This window comes from Antedon mediterranea, chromosome 4, assembly GCF_964355755.1.
Source record: "Antedon mediterranea chromosome 4, ecAntMedi1.1, whole genome shotgun sequence".
Lineage (NCBI taxonomy): Eukaryota > Metazoa > Echinodermata > Crinoidea > Comatulida > Antedonidae > Antedon > Antedon mediterranea.
Window position 1 is genome coordinate 35191362 of NC_092673.1, and position 17338 is coordinate 35208699.

Genomic DNA, 17338 nt, shown 5'->3' on the forward strand with positions numbered 1-17338 from the left:
CACAGTAACTAGTTATGTCAAAAACTAAGAGTCTAAATTTGGCAATTTTTCAAAAATTTCCCTGTACAGGAATTTTTTCAAAAAATGACAAAAATATCCACTTTTTAAAATTCAATAATTATTAAATAATATTGCCATATATGCACATATATTGTGTTATCATTATCTTATAGAGCTATTTGTAACTAGTTATGTCAAAAAATAACTCCACTTTTTTAAATTCAATATTCATGAGGATAATATTGCCATATATGTGCATATATTGTGTTATCATCATCTTATAGAGCCATAGTAACTAGTTATGTCAAAAAAATAAAACGGTCGAAATTTGGCCATTTTCGAAAATTTCCCTGTACTATAGTACAGGAATTTTTTCAAAAATAGCCAAAATATCCACTTTTTAAAATTTAATAATTATGATAATATTGCCATATATGCGCATATATTGTGTTATCATCATCTTATAGAGCCATAGTAACTAGTTATGTCAAAAAAATAAAACGGTCGAAATTTGGCCATTTTCGAAAATTTCCCTGTACTATAGTACAGGGATTTTTTCAAAAATGGCCAAAATATCGACTTTTTTAAAGTCAATAATTATGCAATAATATTGCCATAATGCGCATATATTGTGTTATCATAATCTTATGGAGCCATAGTAACTAGTTATGTCAAAAAATAAAAGGGTTGAAATTTGGCCATTTTTCGAAAATGGCCAAAATATACACTTTTTTAAATTCAATAATTATGAGATAATATTGCCATATATGGGCATATATTGTGTTATCATCATCTTATAGAGCCATAGTAACTAGTGGATGGTGGAATGTACTATATTAAACACATAAATGAAGTACAGGAGAGAACTTTAAAATTCTTCATAATTCCATTCATTACATAAATAACATTATTGCTTACAGTTTAAATTGGTAAGTTCAAAAGATTACATTTTAACAAAAATACATATCATTAAAAGATCTTCATTAACTGAAATTCTGTACTTTCGAAAAAGGACAAGGTTGTAAGTTGAAGATTAACTAAAGCTCTGTCTACACTATCAACATTTGACCAAACAAATGTGATGTGCCCATATATGTCAAACTAGCTTGATAGTGTAGACAGAGCTTTAGTTAACATTGCATTTAATTTCTATAACAACATTATTTCTTTCTTTTGCACCAGGTTGTTGTCAAATCATATGTAATGTACATTTTTAACAATACAGTAGTGTTGTATGTCATTGTTGTAAGTGATCTTAAAAAGATCTGAACTTGTTTTACTTTTGCACCAATTTGTCAAATCATGTCTAAAGCTCTGTCTACACTATCAAACTTGTGATGTGATGTGCATGATGATGTCATATTACTACCAAATATGGACATGATGATGTCATATCAATATTTAGATCGAGCTTCGTGTTTCCTATTGGATTATTCTTGTAATAGTGCATTCTAATTCGCACACTATTTCTTCTACTCTTTTGCATAGATTAACAATAAGCACATTGCACAATTATCTAGTCGAATAGTCGAATCACGAAATTAAAACTAGTTTGATTTTAAAAAAGTGTGATGTACACATATATGGTAGTGATATGAAGTCATTGTGTCCATATATGGGCACACAACATTTGATAGTGTAGACAGAGCTTTACAGAACCTTACATGTGAAGAATATATCATGGAAGTTGAGGTTAAAGCTAGGTTATTAGTATAGGGTCTATGATACACATCACATATGTCACACTGTATCACAATATTTGCGATACAGTGTGAACATTTTATGTTAATATAAAGTTTGCAGTACACCACGTATATTAGTTCTGAAAAGAACTGTCAACGTTTTGATCAATATGCTTTGGTCATCCTCAGGATGAGGAGAGTTCTTTTCAGAACTAATATACGTGGTTTACCGCAAACTTTATATTAAAATTTGATTTCGCCATGCAAACCTTCAAACAATATATGAACATTTTACTTTTACAAAACAAACTTACACATCTAGTTTATAATAGAAGACCAGATAAAAATATATATACAGTATTATTATTTAATTAAAATCAATTGTGTTAAAAGAATGTTTGTAAGTTGGCCAGCACAGGAAAAGCCACCACAAAGAAATGTTAATTGGTAGCAATGAAAGCATTAGGGCAAAATACGGCAATTTGTTATTCAAAGACAAAGGTAATGATTACTATACTTTAAAATACACAACTTCGATAAAACTCATTAAATGTTATGATATTATTTAGGTGACCTAATAATATTTATTTATTTAATAAGTATTTGTTACAAATTCTCCTTAACATTCGGCGATCTCAATACCGTGCATAGAATTTTTTAATTGCCATACTGAAAAACCTTCAACAGAAGCCTTTGTTAGGAATCTTGGTTTCTTTTAAATGGACTTCTCTTCGAGATGGCCTTCCTTTCAAGATTACTTTTGCAAACCAAGGTGTGGGAGCTTCTTTTTGAGATGGGATTCCTTTGCCGTATGCTCAAACCATATCTAGTTCTGTGAATGGTTAACTTGGTGACCAAGAACGCTATAGTTCATCATACACAATATCTGTCTTGATTTTCCAACAATTATTCACAAAATTACTTGCTGCAATCTTGGATGAGTGATCCACAGAAACATTGCAAGGTTTTCCTCAGTATAACGATGCTTTGTTCAACGTATAGGTACAAAACACTCACTATATTTGAGAATATTCCCTGTTGTACTTGAGTAGCCTTCAAAAACATTTGTTTTATAAAAATATGTGTTTTCTACTCAAACAAGATTGATTGGTTTAAGTTTATAAACTGCGGTTAAATTTCTTGATTTTTGTTGCAGAAAAAGTTCATTTCACACCATCTCAAGACGTTCAGAAACCACAAGACTATACGACTTGAACAAACTAAAGATGTCATCGCTCAGTTCATGGACGGACGAGTAACGACATTTTTCCAGCGAAAAGATATCGCAACAAAACTTTGAGATTTGGTCCTGTTGAAAAAAATAAATCATAAAACATAAAAACTATAAATAAACTATTTTTGGCAAACTAGGTCTGGTTTATAAGAAACCTATTTTTAAGACATCAAAATAAAAATTGCGCAAACAATCATAGCTCAGACACGCTATCAATATTAAAATCGCACCTATTAAAATAGAAAAACGGTGGTGTCATTTTTTGTCTTTGAAAACATTGGATATGCGCGAATAAATACAGCAGAATAGTTTTTAACAAGGCCATATACATGGCTGCAGTTGCGTGCACAAATTTGAGTTAGTGTTTACCAACCAATCAACCGACCGACATGGTAAACTGTAGAGTAATACACAAGTTATTTTGTCTTTATTGAATCAACACTAACAGAATCTTTTTAAAAAAGTGGATTTACCTTAAAGAATTGCATGACCTCTGTGAGATTCTCATCTGACCCCAAAAATCCCCAGGCTAAAGCCGGACTAATATGATTGGATAGAGTATAGAAACGAGATAAAAAGCCATTTTGGTTCCTCAACATCTTACGTTTGGCGCCTAATACGGACCAAATAGCTGTAGATAATGCCTGAGATAGAGAAACAATTTGTAAAAATTTGTCAGCTATGCAGAGATTGCGTGTTTGTTGCAATACTGTTGCATTGTGCATTGTAGTCAAATTTTATATCTGTTCATAGGTAAACAATTAAAAAAAAAAAAAAAAAAAAAAAAAATGGAAAGTAACATTCAATGCTAACAAAACGAAAGCTATACTGTTTACACGTAAACATTTAGATAACTATGTTAGTTTAAATTTCAATAATGTAAATCTACAATTTGTAAATGATCATAGGCATCTTGGTGTAATGCTTAATGCAAAACTCAAGTGGGATTCCCATATCCAATCTGTAATTAACAAAGCGTCTTTATCTTTAAATATGCTACGTCGTGTCAAACATATTCTACCTCGACAGGCTCTCTGTCACATTTACATATCACACGTTAGACCATTAATGGAATATGCAGCTCCTGTTTGGTGTAATATCCCAGATAAATTAAGTGATGAACTAGAAAATATCCAGATTTCTGCAGGTAGAATATGTAATGTACTGGTGCGTGGAAACATACAAGTCATAATGCATTAAGACAAGAATTAGGCTGGTTATCATTGGAAAAACGTAGACAATTTCTTAACCTAATACTGTTTTTTAAAATTATTCATAAGTTAACACCAGTGTATCTTTACTCCTTATTTGTTTTTTCTGACAATATTGAAGTTTATAACTTGCGTAACATCCGAAATATAATAATTCCATTTTGTAAGACCACATCATATCGTTTATCTTTTGTCCCATCTATTATAACACATTGGAATGAGTTAAATAATGAAATAAAAAATTCCTCATTTCTTGTTGAGTTTAAAAAATTGCTACTGAAATCCAATTTGTTTGAAACAAAAAAACGTTCTTATTATGATACAGGTGATAAGAAGATTAACCAAATTCACACTAGAATCCGACTTGGTTTCAGCTGTCTCAATTCGCATTTATTCTTACATGGACTTCGGGACAATCCAAATTGTACTTGTGGCTTTAATGTTGAGAATCCGCTTCATTTCTTATGTTACTGCCCTAATTATAATACACAAAGAGATATTCTACTTGTAAGCGCTAACTCAATTATTGAGGATATCTTAGCCAAGGATTTTTCTTTAACATTTAATTTTACATTTTTAAGTGAAATTTTTATTTTTGGTTCCGATCTTCTTTCGAATTGTGAAAATGCTTTATTATTTTATTATGTACAACAATTTCTTGTTAATTCTGGAAGATTTAATTGATGTTTCTGTTAGTTGTTTTAAAATGTTGTATTTGTTTATCTGAGGCGCCTTGAAGCTAAGATGGTTCCATCTTGTAAGGCGCCTCTGTGTAATATACTGAATAAAAAAAAAAAAAAAAAAAAAAAAAACAATTAAAATGTACCATCAATTAACAAAATTGGTATTGTACCTAGTGTTGTGATTGAATGGATATTCCATGCATAGGTAGGAGTTGACATGATTAAAAAATGATGATTTTGTGGTTAATTTAACCTAATAACTTGCACTGATGAAGGACTAGTGTTGTCCAAAAGCTCTGCAAATTCTTTCTGGCTGTTTTAATTTATTATTTTGATTTAGATGTCTGCTTATTTTATTTGTATCTCCATTGACATCCAGCCACTGATACTCACAGCATTGTCATTTTTTCAGTAATTTGCATTTTAATTTACTAATATTAACTACTGTAATGTTGAAATATAAACAGAGAACATAAACTTAATCAATATAATCAACAAAACAATGCTTTTAGGTGTATATATTACAAATATTGTAGGTACATTTATTCTTACCGTTTCTTTGACGCTGTTTGACAACCAACGATTTTGCGTGATACATGTCACTGATGACGGAGGATCCGACAGATCATCAAAAGAATCAAGTATAAAAAAATCCAACACTATATCATAGAAAGACATGCATTTTACCTGTTGAAAAAAGAAAGAAAATATGTACAAAACAGATGTTAGAATAACATGACATATTACAATAAACAATACCACTTTTTAAGGTCATTGACCTTTTATTTCCGGTCTTCTATTCCTGTGAATCTCAGCTGTACGTTACAGGCACTGTACTTCATTAACTTTCAACCGAACGTTACTTCCAAATCTTCATTATTTTATGAAACTTTTAGCTCGTAAATAAAAAGTTAGTCACTTAACTTAAGGTACAGCAGATATTTAGTTAAGGTTATGTTTTCATAATTTTTAACATACATTTATAGATTTTAAAAGTGCATGATTTGACAGGCTCAGACGCCGCTTTAGCTACGCGAACAACAATTCTTACATCGGTGCTAGACTGTTTTACTTCGTGAGAAAGTCGAGTAACAAGGGATGTCACAGTAGAAAATTAAGAAAAAATACAATTCAATATCATAAAAAAAAAAATGTATTATTTTGGCAGACAAATTGTTGACCATTTTACATTATAAATTTTCAACAACAATCACTAAGAACGCACCTTGCGGCCCTCTAGCTCTTCTCTAATTTCCCTCCAGTTGTCCGCTCCCTGTACATACTCAATCATGTTATCAAAAGCTTCTGAAAATTGTTCAGTGTCCTGACAAATTAATTGTACATAAATTTGATTAACAACAATTTAATAATTATAAACAAATCCTCGAGTAAATCCCTAATTAGGTTCATTACTTAAATGTAATGTTTATGATTCAGATAAGAGCCCACCCTGTCAAATAAGCCCATCTTCACATCTATAGTAATTGTCCAGCAATTACGGCAAACCATTACATTTTGCTCCCCATGAATAAGCCCACTTGCCAACCTGGGCTTATACTCAAATCGGATATACACTTACATAATTCCCTTGTATAAGAAGGCTGCCCACCATCTCCTTGCCTGAACTGATTACCCAATTCAAAACCGTGACATCCGACAACAACAAAGCCATTGCTTCTCTTATACAATGTACCTTTGCTAAGAAATCTTCCTCACTATCACATTTTAACATCTTTGTCCTGCGTGTTAAAAATAAATTACATCGTTAATCAAATTGACAAAAAAGACAAAGAAATGATATACATTGGTAAGACGATTCAATTGAGACAAAATAAACTTAATTTTATTTAGAAATGAAAAAAATAGCACTATACTTTTTAAATAAAATAGAAGCTTGGGTTTATTTTTTATATTAATTTGTTTTAAGGCAAATTTACACAGACGAGCGGTAACGGTAATAAAAATAAAGAATCTATGTTATTCCCATTGACCATTTACACACAACGCGGAGCGGACGGACTGTTTCCGCTGAGGATAGATACAGATTCCATGTGGGACAAGCTACATGTTTTTCCGCTTACTGTTACCGCTTGTCTGTGTAAATTGACTTTATGCATGTGGTGTTCTTCAGTAAAATAAACAAATCCAATTTCCTTACCTGTTCGTGCGTACTTGAACACCCCCACTCCTAACAATTTTTAAAGCATGTTCATAAAATTGCTGTCTCCCTCGTATCATATGATTTTCTAATGGCTCTAAATTTTCAAGCTACAATAAAAATAATAAACAAAAATAAAATAATATTAACCAAAAATAAATGTTGCTATGATACAATAATGCACTGTAATTTGAACCAAGTGATGGCTTGTGGCTGTTCATATAGTCTATATCAAAATAAAGAAAATTGTCTCATTAGTCACAACCAAGTGATGGCTTGTGGCTGTTCATATAGTCTATATCAAAATAAAGACAATTGTCTCATTAGTCACAACCAAGTGATGGCTTGTGGCTGTTCATATAGTCTATATCAAAATAAAGACAATTGTCTCATTAGTCACAACCAAGTGATGGCTTGTGGCTGTTTATATAGTCTATATCAAAATAAAGACAATTGTCTCATTAGTCACAACCAAGTGATGACTTGTGGCTGTTTATACAGTCTATATCAAAATAAAGACAATTGTCTCATTAGTCACAACCAAGTGATGGCTTGTGGCTGTTTATACAGTCTATATCAAAATAAAGACAATTGTCTCATTAGTCACAACCAAGTGATGGCTTGTGGCTGTTTATATAGTCTATATCAAAATAAAGACAATTGTCTCAGTAGTCACAACCAAGTGATGGTTTGTGGCTGTTTATACAGTCTATATCAAAATAAAGACAATTGTCTCATTAGTCACAACCAAGTGATGGCTTGTGGCTGTTCATATAGTCTATATCAAAATAAAGACAATTGTCTCATTAGTCACAACCAAGTGATGGCTTGTGGCTGTTCATATAGTCTATATCAAAATAAAGACAATTGTCTCATTAGTCACAACCAAGTGATGGTTTGTGGCTGTTCATATAGCCTATATCAAAATAAAGACAATTGTCTCATTAGTCACAACCAAGTGATGGCTTGTGGCTGTTAATATAGTCTATATCAAAATAAAGACAATTGTCTCATTAGTCACAACCAAGTGATGACTTGTGGCTGTTGATATAGTCTATATCAAAATAAAGACAATTGTCTCATTAGTCACAACCAAGTGATGGCTTTTGGCTGTTTATACAGTCTATATCAAAATAAAGACAATTGTCTCATTAGTCACAACCAAGTGATGGCTTGTGGCTGTTAATATAGTCTATATCAAAATAAAGACATTTGTCTCATTAGTCACAACCAAGTGATGGCTTGTGGCTGTTAATATAGTCTATATCAAAATAAAGACAATTGTCTCATTAGTCACAACCAAGTGATGACTTGTGGCTGTTGATATAGTCTATATCAAAATAAAGACAATTGTCTCATTAGTCACAACCAAGTGATGGCTTGTGGCTGTTCATATAGTCTATATCAAAATAAAGACAATTGTCTCATTAGTCACAACCAAGTGATGGCTTGTGGCTGTTCATATAGTCTATATCAAAATAAAGACAATTGTCTCATTAGTCACAACCAAGTGATGGCTTGTGGCTGTTTATACAGTCTATATCAAAATAAAGACAATTGTCTCATTAGTCACAACCAAGTGATGGCTTGTGGCTGTTTATACAGTCTATATCAAAATAAAGACAATTGTCTCATTAGTCACAACCAAGTGATGGCTTGTGGCTGTTCATATAGTATATATCAAAATAAAGACAATTGTCTCATTAGTCACAACCAAGTGATGGCTTGTGGCTGTTTATATAGCCTATATCAAAATAAAGACAATTGTCTCATTAGTCACAACCAAGTGATGGCTTGTGGCTGTTTATATAGTCTATATCAAAATAAAGACAATTGTCTCATTAGTCACAACCAAGTGATGGCTTGTGGCTGTTGATATAGTCTATATCAAAATAAAGACAATTGTCTCATTAGTCACAACCAAGTGATGGCTTGTGGCTGTTCATATAGTCTATATCAAAATAAAGACAATTGTCTCAGTAGTCACATATGTACCATGGGATCCTGTATCATCAGGTACCTATTTTGTTGTGTTGAAATAAAAAAGCAAATAGAGAAAAAATTCAGACCTCACTCGCCGATACAAATGAATCACTTGAAGAGCCTTCATCGCTGGCCCGCCTTCCAAGGTGCAGAGCTTGTAGCTGTCTGGCAAGGTCATCGGATTCTACTACTGGTGACTGGGTAATGTTGAGGGCAGCCTCCTCGCATTGATCTTGAATACTGTATGCTTTTATGAGCAGCTCATCAAGCTTCTTTAGAAGTTCTGCATCTGTATCATTCTGAAAAATATATATTATTTATAGATCTTCCAGTTTCTCTTCCAGCTGAACTCATAGGCAAGCTGGAAGGGCTTCGTTAAAATGACAAATATATATAAAACTATACTTAACTAATATAAATGTCAATAATAAAGTATAAAGCATTAAACCAGATAAAATATGTCTTAAAATTTAAAGTTTTTAATTTAAATGAATTAGTATTGATACATTGTTTAATGGGCAATGAAATATGATATGCGAGACTATTTAAAATAGACCAATTTCTTTAGTTTCCATAATTCTTGGCCATCTGAGTTTGCAGAAAGAAAGTCATCCAATATCACGTTGAGAATTCCAATAAAGCCTTTACAACACAACTAGAACGTATTACTTGAGATACAAATGCACAACTCTATTACCCTTTTGAAAATGCATTATGGAAGTTTAGTACCTGAGGTGGATTTGGAGCACTGTCAATTGCATTTTGGCACCTGAGGTGGACTTACCTGAGGTGGATTTGGCGCACTGTCAATTGCATTTTGGTACCTGAGGTGGACTTACCTGAGGTGGATTTGGAGCACTGTCAATTGCATTTTGGTACCTGAGGTGGACTTACCTGAGGTGGATTTGGAGCACTGTCAATTGCATTTTGGTACCTGAGGTGGACTTACCTGAGGTGGATTTGGAGCACTGTCAATTGCATTTTGGCACCTGAGGTGGACTTACCTGAGGTGGATTTGGAGCACTGTCAATTGCATTTTGGCACCTGAGGTGGACTTACCTGAGGTGGATTTGGAGCACTGTCAATTGCATTTTCCCAATATTCTACTGCCACGTCAAAAGAATCCATTCCTGAACAAAGAGACCAGAATATAAAAACATAAAATTAGAAAGCAAAATTATTATAAAATATTATGTAATATACAAACAAGTTTACTGAATCTTAGTGTTATACTATTTTATTTTTATAAAACACCTATTGCAGGATGAAAAATATACCCATTTAGTTTAATTGGCACAAGAATTATATGCTTTGGGACTATGACAGAAACAGGATTTGCACTTCAAACTGGTATTTGTAAGCAATCATGCTAACTGTCTGGGAATATCGGGTGTTGTATAATGTAGACCAGACTGATGGTGTAATGATAAGGGAATCGGACTAGCATGCGATAGGCATAGGAATATCTGGTGCTGTATAGACCAGAGGGTGTAATTATAAGGGAATCGGACTAGCATGCGATAGGCATAGGAATATCTGGTGCTGTATAGACCAGAGGGTGTAATGATAAGGGAATCGGACTAGCATGCGATAGGCATAGGAATATCTGGTGCTGTATAGACCAGAGGGTGTAATGATAAGGGAATCGGACTAGCATGCGATAGGCATAGGAATATCTGGTGCTGTATAGACCAGAGGGTGTAATTATAAGGGAATCGGACTAGCATGCGATAGGCATAGGAATATCTGGTGCTGTATAGACCAGAGGGTGTAATGATAAGGGAATCGGACTAGCATGCGATAGGCATAGGAATATCTGGTGCTGTATAGACCAGAGGGTGTAATGATAAGGGAATCGGACTAGCATGCGATAGGCATAGGAATATCTGGTGCTGTATAGACCAGAGGGTGTAATTATAAGGGAATCGGACTAGCATGCGATAGGCATAGGAATATCTGGTGCTGTATTGACCAGAGGGTGTAATTATAAGGGAATCGGACTAGCATGCGATAGGCATAGGAATATCTGGTGCTGTATAGACCAGAGGGTGTAATTATAAGGGAATCGGACTAGCATGCGATAGGCATAGGAATATCTGGTGCTGTATAGACCAGAGGGTGTAATTATAAGGGAATCGGACTAGCATGCGATAGGCATAGGAATATCTGGTGCTGTATAGACCAGAGGGTGTAATTATAAGGGAATCGGACTAGCATGCGATAGGCATAGGAATATCTGGTGCTGTATAGACCAGAGGGTGTAATTATAAGGGAATCGGACTAGCATGCGATAGGCATAGGAATATCTGGTGCTGTATTGACCAGAGGGTGTAATTATAAGGGAATCGGACTAGCATGCGATAGGCATAAGATCGTGCCTTGATTTATTCTTAGACAAGATGCTTTACTCTCATCATTGCCTTGTCCTTTGGATAGGATGTAAAATCGTTGGTCCTGGGTACATACAGTGCACGTAGAACTTGGTATACTATTCTAAAAGAGGGATTGTCTGCTGGCTACCGTGGGTCCGTAGAGGACTTCCTCAGTTTCAAGTAATAGCTTGAAGACGATAATAAATACCTCTATCGTGTAATTATAAATTATCTTGCATACAATATGACTTACTTACCCATCTGAAATAATCTCTGAATTGCACTAGCCTCATTTGTGGGCGTTAACTCTCCATTCTGAGCAACACTTGTTTGAGGTGTGTCAGTTCGATCGGCGTCCTCAAGTGAGTGGTTTGAATTTTCCGTCAGTGAAGTTGCAGCATTTACTGCTGGGATGGATGCACTTACAACAGAGCTAGCCATGCTCGACGTTCTGGAGTGTGAAGATTGGCGGGAACGTGACCTTCGACCTGACCTAGCAGGTGATTTAGGTGAGCCAATTATTGGACTCAAGATTTGGCTGGAGTTATTTGGTCGTACCACATCTAAAAATAAATACAGTTACAAGTGATGTGAGTAAAGGCATGTCTACATATCAAATAAAGAGTTTGCAGTTTTGTTTGTAAGTTCCAAAATTAAAATTCCAAGTTAAAATTATGTGCTTTTTTCCTCTTTTTATTCTGCTACAACTGTCACAGTCCACTGCATCAGTCATCAGGCTCACTCACTAATTCTACTCTTCTTCTCTTAAATGGGAAACATGTATATGTGAACTAGCTAAAAGCGGACCAAAGACAGTAGATAACAACTCACTGGACAGACAGACAGACAGAATAAGATTTATATAAACATACTTACAGCCATTAGCTTTGAGGTCTTTTGGATGTGGCAAGCGGCCATTACCTTTCTTAACCCTTCGCTTACGTCGCCGCAAATAACTGGCTGCTATTATCAAGCCTGTGAGTGCAGACAAGGCAGACAGCAAAGCTACTTTAGTTTTCAGTCCAATCAACACCATAGTTTTAAAGCGTTACATACACTAAAAAAGCAAAATATTGAATTACAGAAAGAAGATAAAGAAAAAAAAAGAGGATGATGATGATTTCGTACAACCAGAAGCAGTTATCCTGCAACTTCGTTGCTAATCATAATGTATGATTCGGCCTAGATTCCTGTTTACAAACAAAAGACATTATTAGAAATGGGAGAAGGGATGGGGGATAGGGTTAGTGTCCGATAGGCCTACACATAATATGGCCTATTTGTGATGAATATGTAAGGATTAGACTAGTAGTAGTAGAGTAGGTGTATGTTGTGGAGCCAAGCTAGTAGGTATGTATAATTAAGGCCTTAATTAAAAAGCCCAACAATTACTGGTGGTGCGTGCGTCTATATATTATTAATGCAGTTTTAATTGTCACTTTTTAACTTTGATATTACTAGGCCCTAGGCCTAGGCTAGGTTAGCCTGGCCTAGCCTGCCTACTCTCCCTACCCCTCTAGCTAGCTAGGTCGAAATCCCACTAGGTCTAGACTAGGCCGCTAGTTAATTTAAGTATAGGAATAGGGTCTAGGCTAGCCTAGCTAGCTAGTAGTAGTAGTAGGCCTAAAAAAAGAGAAGTAGGCTAGGTAGGCTAGTAGTATAGTAGATAGCCTAGCCTAGTAGTAGGCTAGTAGGCTAGTAATGTATCATTAATAATAATGGTCATTTAAATAAGGAGGCTCATAATAGACCTTAAAACAAAATCAAATTCCATTTGAAAGACATATGTAGGCCTACTTTAGCCCTAGGCCTAGTAACAAGAATACCGCCGATAGATACCGCACACTATTTGCCCTATCTAGAATTAATGACGTAATAACGGCGGTACGGTACGCACATGTGCGACGTGACGTCATGATAATGATTACTCAATTAAATAATTGTGAAAAGAATTTAATTAATAAAATACAGGTAATAAAAGGTACGTACAATAAATGATATAAGATATCATCATAAAACATCTAAGAATAAAAGATATTTGAACTAAACAGAATTAAAACTGTCCTAAAAACGCCGTGTTTTCGGAATTTTTTTAGGCAATCTAGCTAGCCTAAAAAAATAAAGGCCTACTCAGTACTGTATATTTATTATTTTTGTTTCAATTGACATTGCTAACGTTATTGATCATGAAGTTCTCTGTTTAAATTTAATAAAATATAATAATTAAAATAATTTGTAAATTTTTATAATACAGTAAATTACAATTTAAAAAATGATTGATATTACAGTAATTATAATTTTTATTAAAATTGTAAAAATGTGCATAGCGCCACCAATTTTCAATTAAGAACGCGCGAGTCCTAATTTTTCTACATGGCGGCCATCTTGAAACCAAAACAGAAGAAGATAAAATACGGTCCGAAGATATTTTGTCTTCTGCTTCTTTAAACCTGCCTAATTGTAATGTAAAGCTACAACTATATATATCAATCTACTATAGATTTTTTAGGGTTTCTAATGTTCGCTTTAGACAAATTTAAACCGGATTTTTTCTTTAATTTTCTTTGCAAGGCTCAACGAAAATCACCGACAGCTGGCTGTTACACAAATAATTCAAGCACCTTTTTGTCATGTGGACCGTGTAAGAATTTGAATATTTTTTGTATTGAAGGTAAGATTATTTTTCCTTGAAATATCTAGAAGACATCGCGTCGAAATAATACATCTCGATTAATTCTATCGGCAACAAATGTGAATAAATGTCAAAGACCGGTCTCACTGTAGCGACACGGCAGCCATATTTTGACTGTGTACTTTGCCGTTGTATAGAGGGCGCTATTTTAGAATAAATTAACCTAGATAGTCGAGACTTTCTCAACAAGTAAATAAAACAATATTTCCATTAACTTCACAATTTTAATTTTTTTTATTTTAATCAATTAATAATTAATTTAAAAAAATATATACCACACAATATTTTTGTGAGTGATTAACTTTTTACTATGCCATGGTTTGGAACTTTTAATAATTTTTTTTTATAGCTGTAATATTACGAAGATATTATGTCAGGATTCGAAGAAGTTGGTATAGCAGGCAGTGATGAACTGCGGGAAGCTTTGACAAACTGTACAAACCCAGTGGAGGCTATCCAGAGCTTCCAGTCAGAAAATGGCATTCTTCTGCCATCACTTCACTATGCCCTTCCGCTCTTGGATCTTCATGGAATCAACCGGTTAGAATTCCACCAATCCATTATGGAGGAACTCAGTGATAAATTGATAAGTCGGCTTCAGGAACTTGCGAGTAGTGATGAAAAAGATCGGTATAAAAAAATCGAAGACTTGTTGGCGAAAAGTTTTCCACTTATTTCAATATCATCCGTGCAGCCGGTTGTGATGGCAATGATGAAGCACTTACCAGAAGTTCCAGAGAAATATTTGAACACTCTGGTTGAAAAACGAGAATTGTACCAAGCCGCAGCTACAGAAGTCAAGAGACAGATTTGGCAAGAGAACTCATCTCTTTTTGGTGATGAAGTTTCACCGTTGTTGGCCGAGTACATATCCGACAAAGAAAAAAGTCTGTTTGGTTACGAGCCAGGTAATTCACAGATGTTTTTTGTTATACCACCGAAAACGAGACGGCAAGGGCATGTTATACAGACACTAACAAACATGGTTGGAAAGAACGTAAAACTATACGACAGAGTGCTACAATTTTTAAGGACGTTGTTTCTAAGAACTAAAAACGTGCATTATTGTACGTTACGTGCAGAACTATTAATGTCGCTTCACGATCTAGAGGTTCATGAAATAACATCGCTTGACCCCTGTCACAAGTTCACGTGGTGCTTAGACGCGTGTATAAGGGAGAAATTTGTGGACGAGAAAAGGGCGCGCGAGTTACAAACATTCCTTGATGGGATTAGACGAGGACAGGAGACGGTACTTGGGTAAGGACTTAATAGTGTGCACTTTTTTTGTTCCTAAAAGCTTATAAAAATTTATGAAATATAGAAGATATTAGAAATGGCTACCGGTGACCAAAACACCATATTAAAAACACTTTGGTAATATGATGTAAGCTAGATTCACTACTGTATGGAATTAACACTTAATTCTGGCTACATTTATTTAACCCAATAACAAAAAATTAATTAAGAATATACAGTATTTCTATCACTCTGTTTATTTTAAATGGTTTGAAATAAAAATACAGTAATGATACTCACTTTATTTCTTCAGGGACCTGTCGATGATTCTTTGCGATCCGTATGCAATTCACACGATAGCCAACAGTACTATCCGCACAATGCTGTCTTCCATAGCCAGTGACACCATACCAAGGGTAAAATCATTTACAATGCATTTCAATGCTAAAAACAAGTGTTTGTAATTTTCTTTAACACACCTTTTTACAAATATTTTCATTTCAAGTTTTCAACGTTTATTTTCCTTAACAAATACAGTACATACCAAAGAAATAAATTATGGTAAAAAAAAAATTGAATAAACAAAAAAAAGCAAAAGCATAAGATAGCAAGCCCCACCTGATTAAGTAACACTAAATGATGTATTTACCATAAGTGACAATCCAACAAGTCAATTTTCCTAGTAGATCTCTTGCCTACCTTTGCTAGAACTAGTGTACAACTTTACAACAGTGCCAAATCAATTGTTTTTTATTTACCAGTTATGTATTGTACTCATGATTTTATATTCTTCAGGCAAGTCCTAACCTAGCACTACTTATGAGGATGTTAACGTTAGGAGTGAAGGCTTGGAACATGATTGACAGTCAGGTGTTTAAGGAACCAAAAATGGTAATAATATGAATATAATGAGAAAATCAAAACAGTCCAGCAATAATACAGAGAGTAAATAATGTGAAATGAAGAAACATCTGAAATAATGTGAAAAAATTTGCCCTAGCCTGATTTTTTCTATCTAATTATCTACTGTAAAATTTTTTGCCAAATATTGTATTAGCTTGTATGTCATGTTTAATAATATCATCTCATTATTTTTGTTTTGTTTTTACCCCGTTATTCTAGGAACATGACGTGATATTAAAATTTCTTCCGTGCATTATGTCTCTAATTGTTGATGATCAAACACGATCATTAAATAAAAAACTAAATGAAACCGAAACGGATCCAAGTTTAAAACTATTACCAGAAATCATCAAAAAGACGACAAAAAAAGATCGTGTTGCAGCTACAGTGTGTTTGTACTATGTACAATATATCGCAAGACAGAAAAACCGAGACGCGTTGTTACGAATTCTACCATTCCTTATACTCTTTGACGGCAGTTGTGCCTACCAGGACACGTTTCTCCATGCGTTTGTTGCAAAAATTATACCGATGGTGGACGAGTTTGCTTCTGACGATTTCAACACGACCATATTTGATAAATTCTTAATGAAGAAAAAGAACCATGAGAACGTCAGTCGGCATGCAATGCGATTGTTGACGTATATTCACCACAAACTGCCAACAACAAAGTTGGAAAAACTTATGAAAGACTTGGAACCACTACCAAAGGTAGGAGATCACGATTTGCGAGATCATGCCTTATGAGATCATGCCTTGCGCGATCATACTTTGTGAAATCATGCCTTACGAGATCACATTTTGCAAGATCATGCCTTATGAGATCATGCCTTATAACTTGCGAGGTTACTACTTGCAAGATTATCTTAGATCACGAAATATATTATAAAATCATGCCTTGTGAGATCAAACTTGGCAAAGATAAAGAAGCAGCTCAGACAACAAAATTCATTTAATTTATATGAAGTTCATTAGTTCTTGAGTTTCTTTTCTTTTACCAGAACCATAACAGCTTACTTATATCATTATTATTTTGCAGAGTGGTCAGATTACAAAGGACATGTACTCAACTCTACAAGAAAAAATCAGCTCCTATAATCCAAGCCCTGTAGAGCAGGCCGAACCTCTAGATTCACCTCTGCTAAGTGTACCAACACCAGCTCCGCTTTGAATCAACAGGC

General features: G+C 34.2%; 2 protein-coding genes across 4 annotated transcripts; one reads left to right on the plus strand and one right to left on the minus strand.

Annotated features, from left to right (window-relative positions):
- Nucleotides 1-882: 882 nt before the first annotated feature.
- LOC140047416 (mitoguardin-like) lies at nt 883-13165 on the minus strand. Of its 2 annotated transcripts, XM_072092434.1 has the most exons (11): nt 13075-13165; nt 12200-12380; nt 11581-11886; nt 10011-10081; nt 9038-9250; nt 6969-7078; nt 6390-6549; nt 6036-6134; nt 5363-5497; nt 3390-3560; nt 883-2991 (listed from the first exon to the last, which is right to left on the minus strand). In XM_072092434.1, the coding sequence occupies exons 2-11, from the start codon at nt 12357-12359 to the stop codon at nt 2851-2853; spliced, it is 1566 nt and encodes a 521-aa protein (XP_071948535.1). In that variant the 5' UTR covers nt 12360-12380; nt 13075-13165; the 3' UTR covers nt 883-2850. The 2 variants fall into 2 exon arrangements, with proteins under 2 accessions (XP_071948535.1, XP_071948536.1); XM_072092435.1 differs by lacking the exon at nt 13075-13165 and having other exon boundaries at nt 12200-12689.
- A 537-nt stretch (nt 13166-13702) lies between these two features.
- On the plus strand, nt 13703-17328 carry LOC140047417 (negative elongation factor B-like). 2 transcript variants are annotated; one of them, XM_072092438.1, is made up of 7 exons: nt 13703-13783; nt 13895-13994; nt 14365-15275; nt 15568-15670; nt 16050-16145; nt 16377-16868; nt 17197-17328. In XM_072092438.1, exons 3-7 carry the CDS (start codon nt 14386-14388, stop codon nt 17326-17328), a joined length of 1713 nt encoding a protein of 570 aa, XP_071948539.1. In that variant the 5' UTR covers nt 13703-13783; nt 13895-13994; nt 14365-14385. The 2 variants fall into 2 exon arrangements, with proteins under 2 accessions (XP_071948539.1, XP_071948538.1); XM_072092437.1 differs by having other exon boundaries at nt 13704-13788.
- Nucleotides 17329-17338: the final 10 nt, after the last annotated feature.

Coding starts and splice junctions, on each gene's coding strand:
- LOC140047416 (XM_072092434.1), bottom strand. CDS start 12,359: ATGGTGTTGATTGGACTGAAAACTAAAGTAGCTTTGCTGTCTGCCTTG. Junction 11,887..12,199: donor AGACCTCAAAGCTAATGGCT/GTAAGTATGTTT, acceptor ATTTATTTTTAG/ATGTGGTACGACCAAATAAC. Junction 6,135..6,389: donor TTCTTATACAAGGGAATTAT/GTAAGTGTATAT, acceptor TTAATTTGTCAG/GACACTGAACAATTTTCAGA.
- LOC140047417 (XM_072092438.1), top strand. CDS start 14,386: ATGTCAGGATTCGAAGAAGTTGGTATAGCAGGCAGTGATGAACTGCGG. Junction 15,671..16,049: donor CCAGTGACACCATACCAAGG/GTAAAATCATTT, acceptor TATATTCTTCAG/GCAAGTCCTAACCTAGCACT. Junction 16,146..16,376: donor TGTTTAAGGAACCAAAAATG/GTAATAATATGA, acceptor CCGTTATTCTAG/GAACATGACGTGATATTAAA.